Source organism: Plectrocnemia conspersa, unplaced genomic scaffold, assembly GCF_051122295.1.
Source record: "Plectrocnemia conspersa isolate PC_06_02 unplaced genomic scaffold, ASM5112229v1 ptg000008l, whole genome shotgun sequence".
NCBI lineage: Eukaryota > Metazoa > Arthropoda > Insecta > Trichoptera > Polycentropodidae > Plectrocnemia > Plectrocnemia conspersa.
Window position 1 is genome coordinate 21,022,782 of NW_028277172.1, and position 13,929 is coordinate 21,036,710.

The 13,929-nt window shown below is 28.8% G+C and overlaps 2 protein-coding genes across 2 annotated transcripts; one reads left to right on the forward strand and one right to left on the reverse strand.

Moving 5' to 3' along the window:
- Window positions 1–2,644, reverse strand: LOC148233370 (uncharacterized). The gene is made up of 5 exons (XM_088189387.1): window positions 2,530–2,644; window positions 2,225–2,289; window positions 2,084–2,159; window positions 1,793–1,890; window positions 1–1,716 (listed from the first exon to the last, which is right to left on the reverse strand). Exons 1-5 carry the CDS (start codon window positions 2,555–2,557, stop codon window positions 130–132), a joined length of 1,854 nt encoding a protein of 617 aa, XP_088045513.1. The 5' UTR covers window positions 2,558–2,644; the 3' UTR covers window positions 1–129.
- A 1,722-nt stretch (window positions 2,645–4,366) lies between these two features.
- Window positions 4,367–13,609, forward strand: LOC148233371 (uncharacterized). The gene is made up of 15 exons (XM_088189386.1): window positions 4,367–5,063; window positions 5,783–5,988; window positions 6,058–6,476; window positions 6,550–6,757; window positions 8,558–9,195; window positions 9,262–9,443; window positions 9,513–9,635; window positions 10,161–10,851; window positions 10,917–11,056; window positions 12,065–12,276; window positions 12,347–12,462; window positions 12,542–12,669; window positions 12,742–12,969; window positions 13,031–13,216; window positions 13,449–13,609. Exons 1-15 carry the CDS (start codon window positions 4,515–4,517, stop codon window positions 13,563–13,565), a joined length of 4,143 nt encoding a protein of 1,380 aa, XP_088045512.1. The 5' UTR covers window positions 4,367–4,514; the 3' UTR covers window positions 13,566–13,609.
- The last annotated feature ends 320 nt before the right edge of the window (window positions 13,610–13,929 follow it).

Here is a 13,929-nt window from a genome sequence, read left to right on the forward strand (position 1 = left end):
CAGCTCTCCAAATAATTTTACATTTTGGTGAGAATTTAAATGACTTTAATATTAATAAATTAAACGAGTAGCTTAAAATAAAAATAAATTACTATGATATAAACATATAAAATATTTTTTTTATAAAATTTAGTGTACTTTTTTGTGCGTTCTTAGGGTAAGTTTAGATTTAAATACCTTTCCACACTTGTCACATTCAAGATTAGCATCGACATGAGTAGTCATATGGCGTGTAAGATATTCTTTAACTTTAAATGCTTTTCCGCATCCATAACATTTAAAATCAAAAGAATCAGCATGACATTTAAAATGGCGCAAAAGGGCAGGTCTAGATTTATACGATTTTCCACATGTGCTACATTCAAAGTCACTTGTATCAGAATGAACACTCATATGTGTTGAAATTTTATATTTAGTCTTGAATACTTTACCACAATTGTCACATCCAAAATGATAAGAAGTATTATGTAATTTTCTATGTGAGTTGAGATAACTTTTGGTTTTGAATGCTTTACCACATATGGCACATGTAAAATCATATGTGTCACTATGCACTAACATATGCTTTGTAAGATTAATTTGAGATTTGAATACCTTTCCACACAATTCACATTCAATGTCAAACAAATTACTATGAATATTCATATGATTTACAAGCGAAGCTTTATATTTTAGTATTTTTCCACATTTTTCACATTTAAAACCACCAATGTGAGCATGTTGAAATTTTATATGGTTTAAAAGAATATCTTTAGATTTAAACATTTTAGTACAAGTGTTGCATTGAAACTCACTAGAAGCATCATGGGATTTCAAATGTAAAGTAAGATTATTTTTAACTTTAAATTCTTCACCGCAAACACCACATTTAAAATCGCGAATTTCGGAATGAAGTATATTTTCATGCTGTCTCAGATTATAATTACTTTTGAAAGCTTTTCCACATACGTTACATTCATATTCACGAGAGTCATTATGAATTTTCATATGCCGCGAGAGGCAAACTTTAGTTTTTAACACCTTTCCGCATTCGCTACATTCAAATTTATAAAAATCTTTATGATTATGCATATGCTTTAATACATCATTTTTACTTATGAATGTTTTACTGCATTTGTCACATTTAAAGTCGTGAGAAACGCTATGCAATTCCATATGCATTGAAAGCTGATGATCGTTTTTGAACCCTTTTCCACATTTGTTACATTTAAAGACACAAGGAGCGATATGAGTTCTCATATGTCGTAAAAGATAACGTTTAGCTTTAAATACTTTTTTACATACGCTACAATCAAAGTCGTAAGATTCCGTATGACTATACATATGCTTAACAATTTCACCTTTACTTTTAAATGCTTTACTGCAATTGTCACATTTAAAGTCACGAGAATCAATATGAACAACCGTATGCTGCATAAGAAGAGTTTTAGTTTTAAAAACTTTTTCACATTTGTCACATTCAAAGTCATAAGAAAGTATATGAACACGCATATGTTTTCTAAGATCACTTTTACTCTTGGATGATTTACCACATTTTCCACATTTAAAGTCACCTTTTAATTCAGAATAAACTCTTTTAGGTTTTTCACGATCGCATGTATTTTTATAAACTTTCTTATGTCGTAAGAGAAAACCTTTAGCTTTGAAAGTTTTTCCACATCTTTTGCATTGAAAAACATCGCCTGGAGGTTTTTCTAGTATTTTTAATTCTTGATTCTAAAACATGACATAAATTTTAAATTATTAAGTATTTGTTACAAATTAATATATACAATATCTTATTCATTTTAACCATTATTTGATCATCCATATGAACATTTGAACTTTGAACTGATGAATCGTAAGTTCCGATCGTGTTTAGGTTAATTATATCTTTAACATCATATGTTTCTGAAAAGATAAAATAATTCAAATTAGAAACTAGTTTTAATAAACTAAATCAGTATTTGTTAAAAACTTTTAGATTATTATTTTATATTTTTGGATTATTATTATTATATTTTTATGTAATATAACAGCAAACCGTATGTGCTTTTAAATTTAACTACAAGTGTAATATTAAACATATGTATTTATCTCTAACCTATTTCAACCATGTCGTTCATATTGCTTGGATTAGGCTCTTCGGTGTCGTCATTTTCTGTTTTTGTATACTCACACTTGAAAAATAAAAACAATGTTAAATTAAATATATAAGCTTTGCGTAGGTAATTATGGTATATACCTTAAATGTGCTTTCCATAGGGTATACAAATTCAAAACTTTCATCATCGTTTTCATCGCCTGGTTCTACGAGATAAAAAACTTTTATTTAACAATTAATATTTGTATTAATAGTACATCCGACATGATCAATCGGAATTTTAATTATAATAATTAATACAAGTATTAATTGGTACGACATAAATCATAATGAAAATTGTTTGGTTCAACGACCTTTAAATTGATAAGCAATAATGTGCACTATTATTATTGTTCAACATTGAACTGATGTTTCAAAATAAATGTATTTCATTGTCTTAATCATACCGATTTTAATACGTTCCAGAAATGACATCTTAGAGCTTCGAAGTTATCCAGAAATATTCTCAGCACTAAACGTCAAATACGTCAATCTGTTATTTGGCCAAAGAACTAATACTTTTGAACAAGATTATTTTGAATTATTACACAAAGGTAAATTAATCATTTTAATGTATGTATCGTATTTAATTACCTTTTATATAAATCACTTATATATTGTAAAGAGCATGAAAATAGCTTTATCTCCTGTTTTTTTCTGTAATAATGCGTAAAATGACAATGAAACTATAAAATAGTGCAAGTAATGAAAATACACTCTAAATTATACTAAACATGGACTATCCAAACACAAGTTTATAAATTGATGGTTGTAAAACCACTAATTATTTACGAGACAGTTTCAGTATTTTAGATTAATAAGCAATATCCATATTTTTAAATAATTAACTTAATAAAATCGCAAATACGAGCGGAAAAACCACACTGCTTTTCACAAGCTTCTAACGAAAACAATTATATTATCTAAGCGAGATTTGACTATTTACCTTTGTACTGAGCTTCATTTTCCTAACAGCTTAGTCATGATAGAGCAGTGCTGGAATCACCTACCTGATATTTAACTGCATTGCGCTAGACCCAGTAAATCTTTACGCTATGTTGTTAATAAAATTGGAAAATAAAAATGTAAAATATGACGAACTTAAAGATTATTTTGACTTATTTAATTGTGAAACTGAAAATACGCACGTACTGAAACAATTTAATAAAATTATAAAATACAACATTTCAATAAACAAAGTTCTAATTTTTTATTGCCATAAATACAAAACAATATTACAAATAAAGGATAAAAATATTTTAAAAAGTAAAGTGCAAATAATTCAAACAAAAAAATAGAAACTAAAGGAAGATTCAATAAATAATTACCTGAATAATTTAATTAAATTTAGGCGAGAGATAACAAACAAAAAGCCAACGTTTTTGCCCATCTTGGGGTAGTCTTCAAACCCAATAAAATTGAAATACAGGATTACTACATAGAAAGCGAAATAAAAAACCAATAAAATAAAGAAATAATGTAACACCAACAGAAGGAGCTATAGAAATAATAATTCAAATAAAGCACCCTGATTTGACTTAATAACTGGCGATATTATAAAGAAGCTTCCAAAAAAACTAATGGGTAAATTAACATATTTAATTAACGCAGTGTTTAGATTAAAACATATGCCCAGTGCCTGGAAAATAGCAGAAGTAATAATCAAGAATGGCAAAAGCATATCTAAACATGATAATTGTTTTTGCGCCCTCCTATTCATCAAAATTTGGTCTGAATATACTTTAATCAACCCATTTATATCAAAAGTCCATAATAATATCGGTAAGTTTAGTTATCATATTTTTAAAACATAGTGTAACATTGAGATGCGATATCTGTATGTACATCTTCTTCCGCTGGAAATTAATTTAAATAGTAATAAGATTTAGTTGTAAAAAATACATGTAACTGTGAATTAAAGAAAATATAAAAACATATTTAATTAGTATAGTATTTAAAATAAAATAATTGAAAAAGATTCAACATTATTTTTACATTAAAATAATACTAAAAACTATGTATGTATTTACTAATATTACACTTACCTTTTAAAATTGTCTCTGTTATATAATATTATCAAAATCGTAATTATTTAGCAAAATTCACAAAAAATGAATGCGCATATTATTTGTCTTATTGCTGTACAGGATTTTTTATGCACACTTTTTTTATAAAATACTTATAATAAACGCGAATTTTATTTTATATATTTGTCATGTAAATTGTATTCTCACCGTTGTAATTAATGGTCGCTCGAATGTGCATTAAGGCCAACGAGTACTTATGGCGGGAGCGTTTGTCACTTTACGACATTATTTTCAATGTTGACGTGTTAAAATTTCTCGACTAAACTGCATTTAAAAAATTATTTACGCAATTAAAGTTGTATATAATGGAAGAACAAGTAGATTATGTGTCAAATAACGTTTCTGGCGTTCGAATTGAAGACTTATCCGACGGTGAGGAAATTGTTTCTTCAAATTATAAGAAAACCAGAAAGGTCGCCGTGTTATCGGACAGTGACTCGAATGAGGATGAACCGATTGGAAAAAAATCTGTAGAAATCGCACAAGAAGATTCTGACAGTAGTTTAAGTGGAGGTATCGCAACTGTGAAAAAGAGAGTTCTCAAACCTGTCAATAGTAGTGATAGTGATTCGAACGCTGAAGTAACTCTACCTCAAAAATCTACCAGAATTCATAATAAAAAGACTGAATTAGCAAACAAATTCAAGAACATGTCTAAAAAGTATACGCAAGCAGACGAGTCGAACCAACCAACTGTAAACGTAAGAGAATCGAAAGTTTCCGATTTATACGATTCAGAAAGCTCAGATGATGATGCTACTAATAAAGCAAACGCTGAAAATGAAGAATATAGTCAAAATGCACCAGAAGGATTATCAAATAAAAGTAAAAAGTCCAAAAGTGCTCCACAACGGGTAATAACTTATGTTAATCGTATAATTTAATTTAATATTAACGTTGGTCGATCTCAAATTTCGTACATTACTGTGAATGTGTATTACCAGTGAAGTTATATTTTCAATTAAATTACAATTTCAGTAAAACGATTTTTCCACAAACGGTCAGATTTTACAATTGTGACATCATATCGTTTAACAAAATGCTACAATATTTAAAATAAATTAACCCAAACCTAACCTAACGAAAGTTCAAAAATTATAGTTAGTTTCAAAATTTTCATTTGGTCAAATTGAGATTGTTTGGGGTTTGGTTTCAACAGCAAATGGACGTTTAGCAACTGAAGACCTTATTTGAAGAACAACCATTATCTAAAAAAATATTTTTACAGGAAATAGTAAAAACTAAGTTTCTTCTTTGATTACAAGAAAATATTTTATTTAATACGTTTTAAAAATTGAAACATAATAAATTTATATTATAATAAAATTTGGAAATGGTCGTTTTTTGGCTATTTTTTTACATTGACATTTATTTACAATTTGCTTATATTTACCGCTTAAGCTCAACATTATTAATTAATACGTGAATGCATACATTACAAATACTAAAAAAACATGTAAATTAAAACTAACAAAAGATATTATAATGAGACGTACATTATTTATAAATAACCTTATTTTAATATCATTACTGATTGTATTCGATCTTTATTCCTTGAAATTGTTCAATATAGATGTCGGCCAAACAAGCTATGGAACAGATGCATAAAATAAAGAGTGAATCATGTAGAATGCTCCGTGAAAAACGACTCCATTTACCCTATCATAGGCCAAAGCAAGTTACTTTAAAAGAAATAATTGATAAAAAGAAGATCGAATTTTTGCCAGGAGCCAAAAAATTAGCATTACGTATGTCTGAAGAACAGCTAAAGGAATACGCGTAAGTTACACTATGTTTAACAAAAATATGTACCGAACTATATGATACTAATACAACTTATCTTTATAGGAAACAATTAGAAGAAAAAGAAAAGGATATGTTGGAGCTCTGTAGGAGTGAGAGTGACGAAGAAGACGTCGAAGAAAATGAACAGAATAGCGATAATGCTAACGAAATTGAAACAAATGATGACAATTTAATAGAAGATACTGTCATATCAGAAAGTTCTTCTACAATGCCGGAGATAGAAAATCACAAACACACAATCGCTGAAAATTTCCCACTAAACGATATAAACACCGAAAATGCTGATTCTTCCGATTTAGGAATTGAAAAAACGGCTGATACTGTAAACAAAATAATTGATTCTCTAGATTGTGATGAAACGGACGTTGTTGCTGGTCCCTCAGTATCTAAAATCGATGAAGATCTTTTAGTATTCCAAAGGGAAAGTTCGTCAAAACATTATTCTGAATCACAACCAATTGGTTACTATAGTTTTTATATAATGTTATAAATTTATTTTATACATACGAATAATTTAGGATTATTGATTTCCAGAATCCAAGAAGTTGTTTTTGATACCAGAAACAATCTCGTGTAGTCTTCCTGCTCAACCGAAACTGAGTGGAACGCCAGGCAGTTTTATTGATTTTACGCCTGAATCTGATCCTAATGAACTGTCGAGCGTCAATGTATTTAAACAGAAATTTATCTATCAAGCGTCACTTAAAAGTGCAGAGGATGCTGAACGAGAACAGGAAAAAAAGTATGCAATTTTAAATAATTCATATATTTTCCCAATTATATTGTGTAGGCAATTATATTGAGTAGACACCCGCTCTAAATATTGCAATATAAAATTCTAATGGGAAAACCATTAATATCTCAAGTCAATTTCTGTCACATAAAATGCCTTATTTATTGCCATAGTGAAGTCACTTGAAGTGTAATAGTAAATCACTAAGATCGGATGAGATTCTAATATTATAATAAACATATCCTCGCATTTAAATGGGTTACTAGAATTTTTGTCTAAATCAAAATACTGTTCTGTTGCACAGTTTTAGTGTATCATAATAAGCCTACCGACTGGGGTTTTCAATCAATTATTCGCTTATTAGAATTATTCGCCCGATTTTCAACTATATGAATAATCGTAAAATATTCGCTTATACTTTTTTAAATTTATTTTGTTTCGAAATGCGAGACAATGAGACGCTTATTCTTAACAAAAAACATTTGTGAATATAATGTTTTCGGGTGTATACTATGACCGAAATTCACAGAATTCGTTCATTGAACGAAACAAAATGTTGGAAAGGCCCACCCTTTATTATCGTTCAACGCTTATCTCAAAAACAAAATCGTGTTTTATTGTTTTAAGACGAAAATATTTTATTTCAATCAGTTCAATAATTCGATCGCAGTTAATTTATTTCTATTTATTTAATTTATATGCAAATCCGCACAAAACAAACGCCGATACGGATCCGATATTTATGTGTATCAAATTCGTTCCAAACATTATTAGCATATATAAAATTATGTATTTACTTAATTCTGGTGATTTAAAAAGCTGAAATGACGTCCTTGATCAAAAAGTGTGTAAAATAATAAATTAAGCATTTTCCTTTTGCTGCCCTCACTAATCAGTAATTCGTACATTGTTGTGTTATTAAGCATATTTTATAAAATTCAAAAAGTTTAACGATTATGAAAGTAATTAATGAATAATTAAAATAATTATTATTAATCAGTATTTTTTCATTAAATAATATTTTACAGGCAAATAATTGATTTATTGTACTAATTGCTAAAATAAAATGTAGGGGACCTATTTATATTTGAATTTACATAGTTGGAATATTATTGCTATATACAGAGTGAACTAGGGCGCGAGCCTGCACCGGCGTGCGAACCCATCAGCGTTTCCATGAGAAAAGAGTCGTTATGCAAGTGTTACCACAGTGCCGCCAAGTTTTGGCAATAATAATCCTAAATGAATATATATATATATATATATATATATATAAATAAATAAATAGGCCCCCTACACTACGCCCCACCCCCCTAGCAACTTACTCGCCATTTATCGTCTCCCAATATGTAATATAATCTAATAAAATTCTCACTAGTTTTCATTTGTGTTTTACTGGCTATGAAGTCACACCCCTTAGGGTTACAAAACCTTAAAAAAATAATATAGAATAGTTAAAAACTACAAATAATTAAGAACCCTACTATCGACCTTCAGCTTAGTTTATATTGTTGTAATCAACTTTGATATCAAGTAGCTTAAAACTGGACTAAAACTCAACTGAATATGTAGTAATTTCCAAGTTCATTATCTTTTTAATTGAATTAAAATTAATGTGCTACAACTGACATCAATATCTTGAATAAAATAATTGTTTTCTGTTACTATATTAAATAATGCTTGTTGATGTAAAGATTCGTAGCTGTATTTTCTGTAAAAATGTGTTTCATTTGCGCTATTTTTAGTGAGAAAGATTATAAGAATATTGATATAATTATGAGGTTTGACTACTAATTATATTTTATATAGGTTACCACCCGGTACAGCTCTCATGAATTTCAAACGAGAGCTGGAAAATAAAATTTCTAAACAACGCATTGAAGAATGGACCAAAAAAAAGAATGAAGAACAACTTAAAAGTCAACAAAGCAATGTAATAGATGATGAATTGTCAGAATGTGAGGAATTGTTAAAAGAAATAGATACTGAAGATAAAGTAAATGATTTAAAACAAGACGAAGAGGAGGAAGAAGAGCTTGAAGAAGATTTAGAGGATGTTGAGATGATTTATTCTAAACGAAAACCAAAAAACAATTATATTGATGACGAGGCTGAGTCCGAAGATGATTGCTCAGATATTGAAGAAGAAGATAGCGAAGAAGATACCGAAAATGATGAACTGGTGAAACACAATGAGAGTGGTAAAAGAACTCTCACTCGCATATGCAAACCGTTCCAAGATTCAGACAGCTCCGATGATGAAAACGCTGATTCTAAAATCATTTTGAATTCCCCAAAAAAATCTAATAAAGATTTGGGCGATGATGAGAATCAAGAAGATAAATCAAAGCTCGGCACAAATTCTGCAAAAACTTACAATAAGTTAGAAAGAATGGAAGTAAGCGATATATTTGAAAGTCAAGAGGATAAAATTTACGACGACGAATGTGAGTATTATAATTATTCAATGAAGAAATGTTCGATCTGGACTATCTAAATTATTCGCTTTTCAGCTTATGATCATCTCACTCTCGGTCAAAATTGCCCATCAGGGATAACTTCATCGTCAAATAATAGAAGTTTTGACCACATTAATAAAACGCCGATACATACAGCCGGAAGACCTGATTTAATTAGTCTAATCTCGCCGATGATTAAACTATCGGGAATTCAAAACTATTCTTCCACTGACAATGTAATAATTATAAAATAGTAATATTGTACCTATATATTTCACTTAAATTAATATTTAAATGCTTTTTAGAATTTAGAAGTAGCGTCTCCTCTACCATCGAATTCGTCACTAAAAAAACATCCTTCGCCAGATAAATGGTTTCATTTACAAAAAAAATTGTTCACAGATTCTGAAACATCAGACTTAACACAGGTTAGTTTAAAAGTATTATTATTATGTGTCCTCGGTATAATTTATGCCTTTCTAACAAATTTTAAAGATTAATTACATCTGATTTGAAATTATAGTGGGGGTCTATTTATGTATTTATTTATTCATTTATTATGGCCAAAAGTTGGCGACACTGGTAACACTGACATGACCGTGGTAAAAGGCAGCACATTTTTTTTTTTGTAGACCTCGACGAAAAGACAACGGCCGGTGGTGCTTTATCCACCGTTCACTCACATATATTTCAATAACAAATATGTAGACTATACACCCTCAAAAAAATACTACTGCAGCGGCTCAATATGTGTAATAGCCACCCGTTGTAATTAGTTTCTTTCAATAAACTTCATTCTCTCCGTTAATACTTTATCAGCATTTCTTCCGTGGAGTTTAAGAGTTAATTTATTTAATACAGTTATTCAATTTTCTTTATATAAATAATAAACATACACAAAAGTTTTAAATTGGAGTTAGTCATTATATATTATAAGATTACTTTATTTCTAGGGTACTCAAGATATTGCCGACTTGTGCTCTGGAAAATTTCCCAGTGAAGATAATCTCACCATGAATCTTCAACTTCCATCCATGTTTAAAATTAATTCGACAGAATTTTCAGAATCAGAAATGACACAGAATACCGAAAATGAATTATTGGAACTGTGCACTGGTAAATTTGTCGGTATCAATACAGATGGTAGTAACGTCCAATTAATTCCACAAACGAAAGACTTGCTCTTATTAGAAGAAATAGTAGATGTACACCAAAATAATAATGATACAAACAACGGGTTTGTAATTGAAAATGAAAATATTTTTGCTATAGATGATAATAAGCTAACAGAAGCTGAAACAGAAGCAACAATAATTCATGATAAACCAAAAGTTTTGTCTTCTAAAATAACAGCTAAGGATAAAACAATCAAATCTTTTTTCACTTCCATGGCGAAAAACGTAAATATAGTTCCTAAATCGACTGTAAATGAGGAATCTTCAGAAATCATCCAAAAAAATGATATAGTCACTTTAGAAACTATTCTAATTGAAGATTATCCTAAACAAAAACTTATAATTTCATCATCATCATCATCATCTTCTGATAACGAATTAAATAATGAAACACAAGAAAAGAAAATCAAAGTTTTGAAATCTAAAAAAGATCATAATAAACGAAGAGCGAAGCAGCTGCAAATATCTGGTACTTAATTTTTATTTATTTTTATTTTTTAAATATCTATTTAAATATTAAAATAATTATTTTAGATGATGAGTCTGAAGAGGAAGATGAAGAAAATGAAGATTTTAATAATTCCGCACCTGAAGATTGCGATGTATATAATTCGGCACCTGAAGATGATATAATTGAAGATCGTGAAGTTGAATATGACTCTGAAGAAAATGAGGTAAGAATTGTAACATTTAACTTATTTTAAAAATCGTTTTAAATTATGTCACTTCAAATTCCAAATTCCTGTCTGAAAAGGTTATATCAAACATGAATTTTGTTTTTTTTTTATCGTTGATTGTTTTCTTTTATAGTTTTATCAAAATAATGCTTTAAAAACTTTATCTAGCCTTATCCACCATCTGATTTCAAAATAACAGCTACTCGATAATTATCAAAAAAAATTAAATGTATTTTTGAAAAGAAAAAAGTATAACATCCTTTATTTTCACACGCAGGCGAAATCCACCAGATTCTTGCGGCCGGTACTAAAAAAATATTTTTTATTTATCAGTTCCTGTTATTTTTCAGAGCATAGTCAAAGTCGTAAAAAATCGACTGACTCCTTCTTAACCCTTTCTACCCCGACCAATAAGTTTTTAATGGTTCATCGTGCGCCATGCGTTTCAAGTTGGTAATATGAAGTAATCAAAAAATATTATGCACTTAATCAAATTAGCCAACAACAGCCGGCCGGCCGGTGTAGACACATACAATGGCACGGCACTAATCCTAAGAAATAATATAATTATTTTTTCTTCGTTGTTATTTACATGAAATAATTAAAAATAAATTTAATATTTTAAGATTATCTAATCGAAATTTTTAAATTCGGAGTCGGGAAAAATTTCCAACAACTCCATGGCCCTGCTATGAACGCAAGCAATAGTTTTTGATTAAAAATTCCTGAAGGTTCTAGAGTACAACTGAGAAAAAAGAAACATAAATATACAAAATTATTTTAAGTAAAATAAATTTTAAAATATCCATCCATCACGTTCTTAAAGCATTGTAAATTTTTTTCTCAATCTGAATATTCTCTGGTTCTGAATATATTCTAAAGTGTAATAAAAATTCGTCAAGTATTTTGAATTTTGTAATCTACCTGTTCGTATGAAAACACTTACATACGTTACAATACTAATTATTAATTCTGTAAAGTTGATTCAAAATAATATTTTTAAAGATCGAAATACAAACAGAAACTGTAGTTAAAGTAACCAAAACGAAAAAGTCTTCTGAATTCTTCGACCATGAAGCGGAATTGACTTCCGAAGACGAATGGAAAGGTTCAGGCGATGAAGATGAAAAAGGACTTGACGAATTTGAATGGGAAGAAGGTGATGCTGATCAGTTTGATGAAAAAAAAGTGTCAAAAGAACTTGAAAGAATACACAGGTTGTTTATTTTTAATTGAATTACATTTTAATCTCATAGATTGCTTTTTAACATATTTATATTTATATAGACACCAAATGTTAGATCAAGATAATAGAGAAATTAAGCTACTGCAAGAGATGTTAATTGAAGATGGCGATTTAGAAGGTGGTACTCGTGAACGTAAATTCAAATGGAAAAATGTTGGTGAGTAATCTTTACAGTGACATAAGTATGATAACCTCATGTTTCCTGCTTCGGATACGATATATATTTTTATGTATAGATAATAGTATAGAGAGTGGTGCAGTCGTCGGTGATGATAATGCTGAAGAAGCATTGGAAGAAGCACAAACTGAAGAAGAATGGAGGAAACAACGTCATGAACGCGAGACATTCCTCAGACAGATGATGGTTCGATACTTATAATATATATTATAAATACTTAGCTTAAAATTATATTGTACACGTTTGATTACTGCACAGGAAAAGGAAAATGAAAATATATCATCACAAGAAACTTCAGTAGAAACTTTGTTTAAAACTTCAATACGAACATCTTTAGTGAGAGCATCTATGACATCAAGTACAATAAAAGATATTAAAACAAAAAGTGCTTCATTAATTGAATCAAATGTTGTACAAAATGAAACAGTCGTCTCTAAAAAACCAAAAGAACTTCCTAGTCCTGTTAAAAAACCATTTATGATGCAGGTAATTATGATTATGTAAATTTTTATAAACATTATCTGATACTATAAATAATTTATTTTAGAATAAATTCAAAGGATTCTTATCAAGAGGAGAAGCGTCTTTGAATAGATTAGCTTTATTAGCTAAAACTGGAAATCCTACAAAAGAGAATGAACCTTCGACTAATTTAAAACCGACTAATCATAGAAATTTTGTATTTACTGCAGTGAGTCCTCCGTGTAATGAAATAATGACTGAAGATGTTAAGGTTTGTTATTTGTAGAGCTAGTTTTATTTTATAAATATTTTTATTGAGTCTGTAGTTTTCAAAATTAGTTTTTAGATAAAACATTGTTTTTTAATTAAATTTTAACTGAACGTTTGCGTTTTACATAAAAATATTTTTATACAAAATGGAAAAATGAATTAATTTACACTCGCAGAGCTTTTAATTAAAAGTTAAACTGACCTTTAGTTTGTTGCTTTATTTTATGTTACAGAAAGTGAAGAGAAAAACTGCATCAGGATTATCCACTCCACTGTTAATCAAAAAGATGAAATTAAACGACAGTGTAGATAATAAATTTAAAAAGAGCTTATTTGATCATATTGATTAATTATTTAAGTGGCAGTATATTATAATAAATAATTTATTTAACTATATTGCATTTTTATTTATATGCCCTGAAACTACTTTTCTAACTAATTTAAATTTTCAAGGGATACATCTTGGTTATGATTATTGTTACTAAAATAATGTTTTCTCAATATTAATGTTAAACCAGCACGATAAACTAATAAGTCGAATATCGAATAAGTCGGTAAATAATACATAAAAGACCTGAATTTGAATACTGTATGGAATGTGTTTTTGTATTTTAATCATTTCTGGGAGATCAGAATTAATGATTATTATGTAATTATAATTCCAATCGATCATCACGTTAAGTTTTCCTAGATTTTTCTAATCTCTCAAAAATA

Bases quoted from the DNA above. Each gene is read 5' to 3' on its own strand.
- LOC148233370 (XM_088189387.1), bottom strand. From the start codon at position 2,557: ATGTCATTTCTGGAACGTATTAAAATCG. The intron at 2,160-2,224 runs GTATATACCATA...TTATTTTTCAAG, and splicing joins CTATGGAAAGCACATTTAAG to TGTGAGTATACAAAAACAGA. The intron at 1,891-2,083 runs GTTAGAGATAAA...TTATCTTTTCAG, and splicing joins GAACGACATGGTTGAAATAG to AAACATATGATGTTAAAGAT.
- LOC148233371 (XM_088189386.1), top strand. From the start codon at position 4,515: ATGGAAGAACAAGTAGATTATGTGTCAAATAACGTTTCTGGCGTTCGA. The intron at 9,196-9,261 runs GTGAGTATTATA...TTCGCTTTTCAG, and splicing joins TAAAATTTACGACGACGAAT to CTTATGATCATCTCACTCTC. The intron at 12,970-13,030 runs GTAATTATGATT...AATTTATTTTAG, and splicing joins AAAAACCATTTATGATGCAG to AATAAATTCAAAGGATTCTT.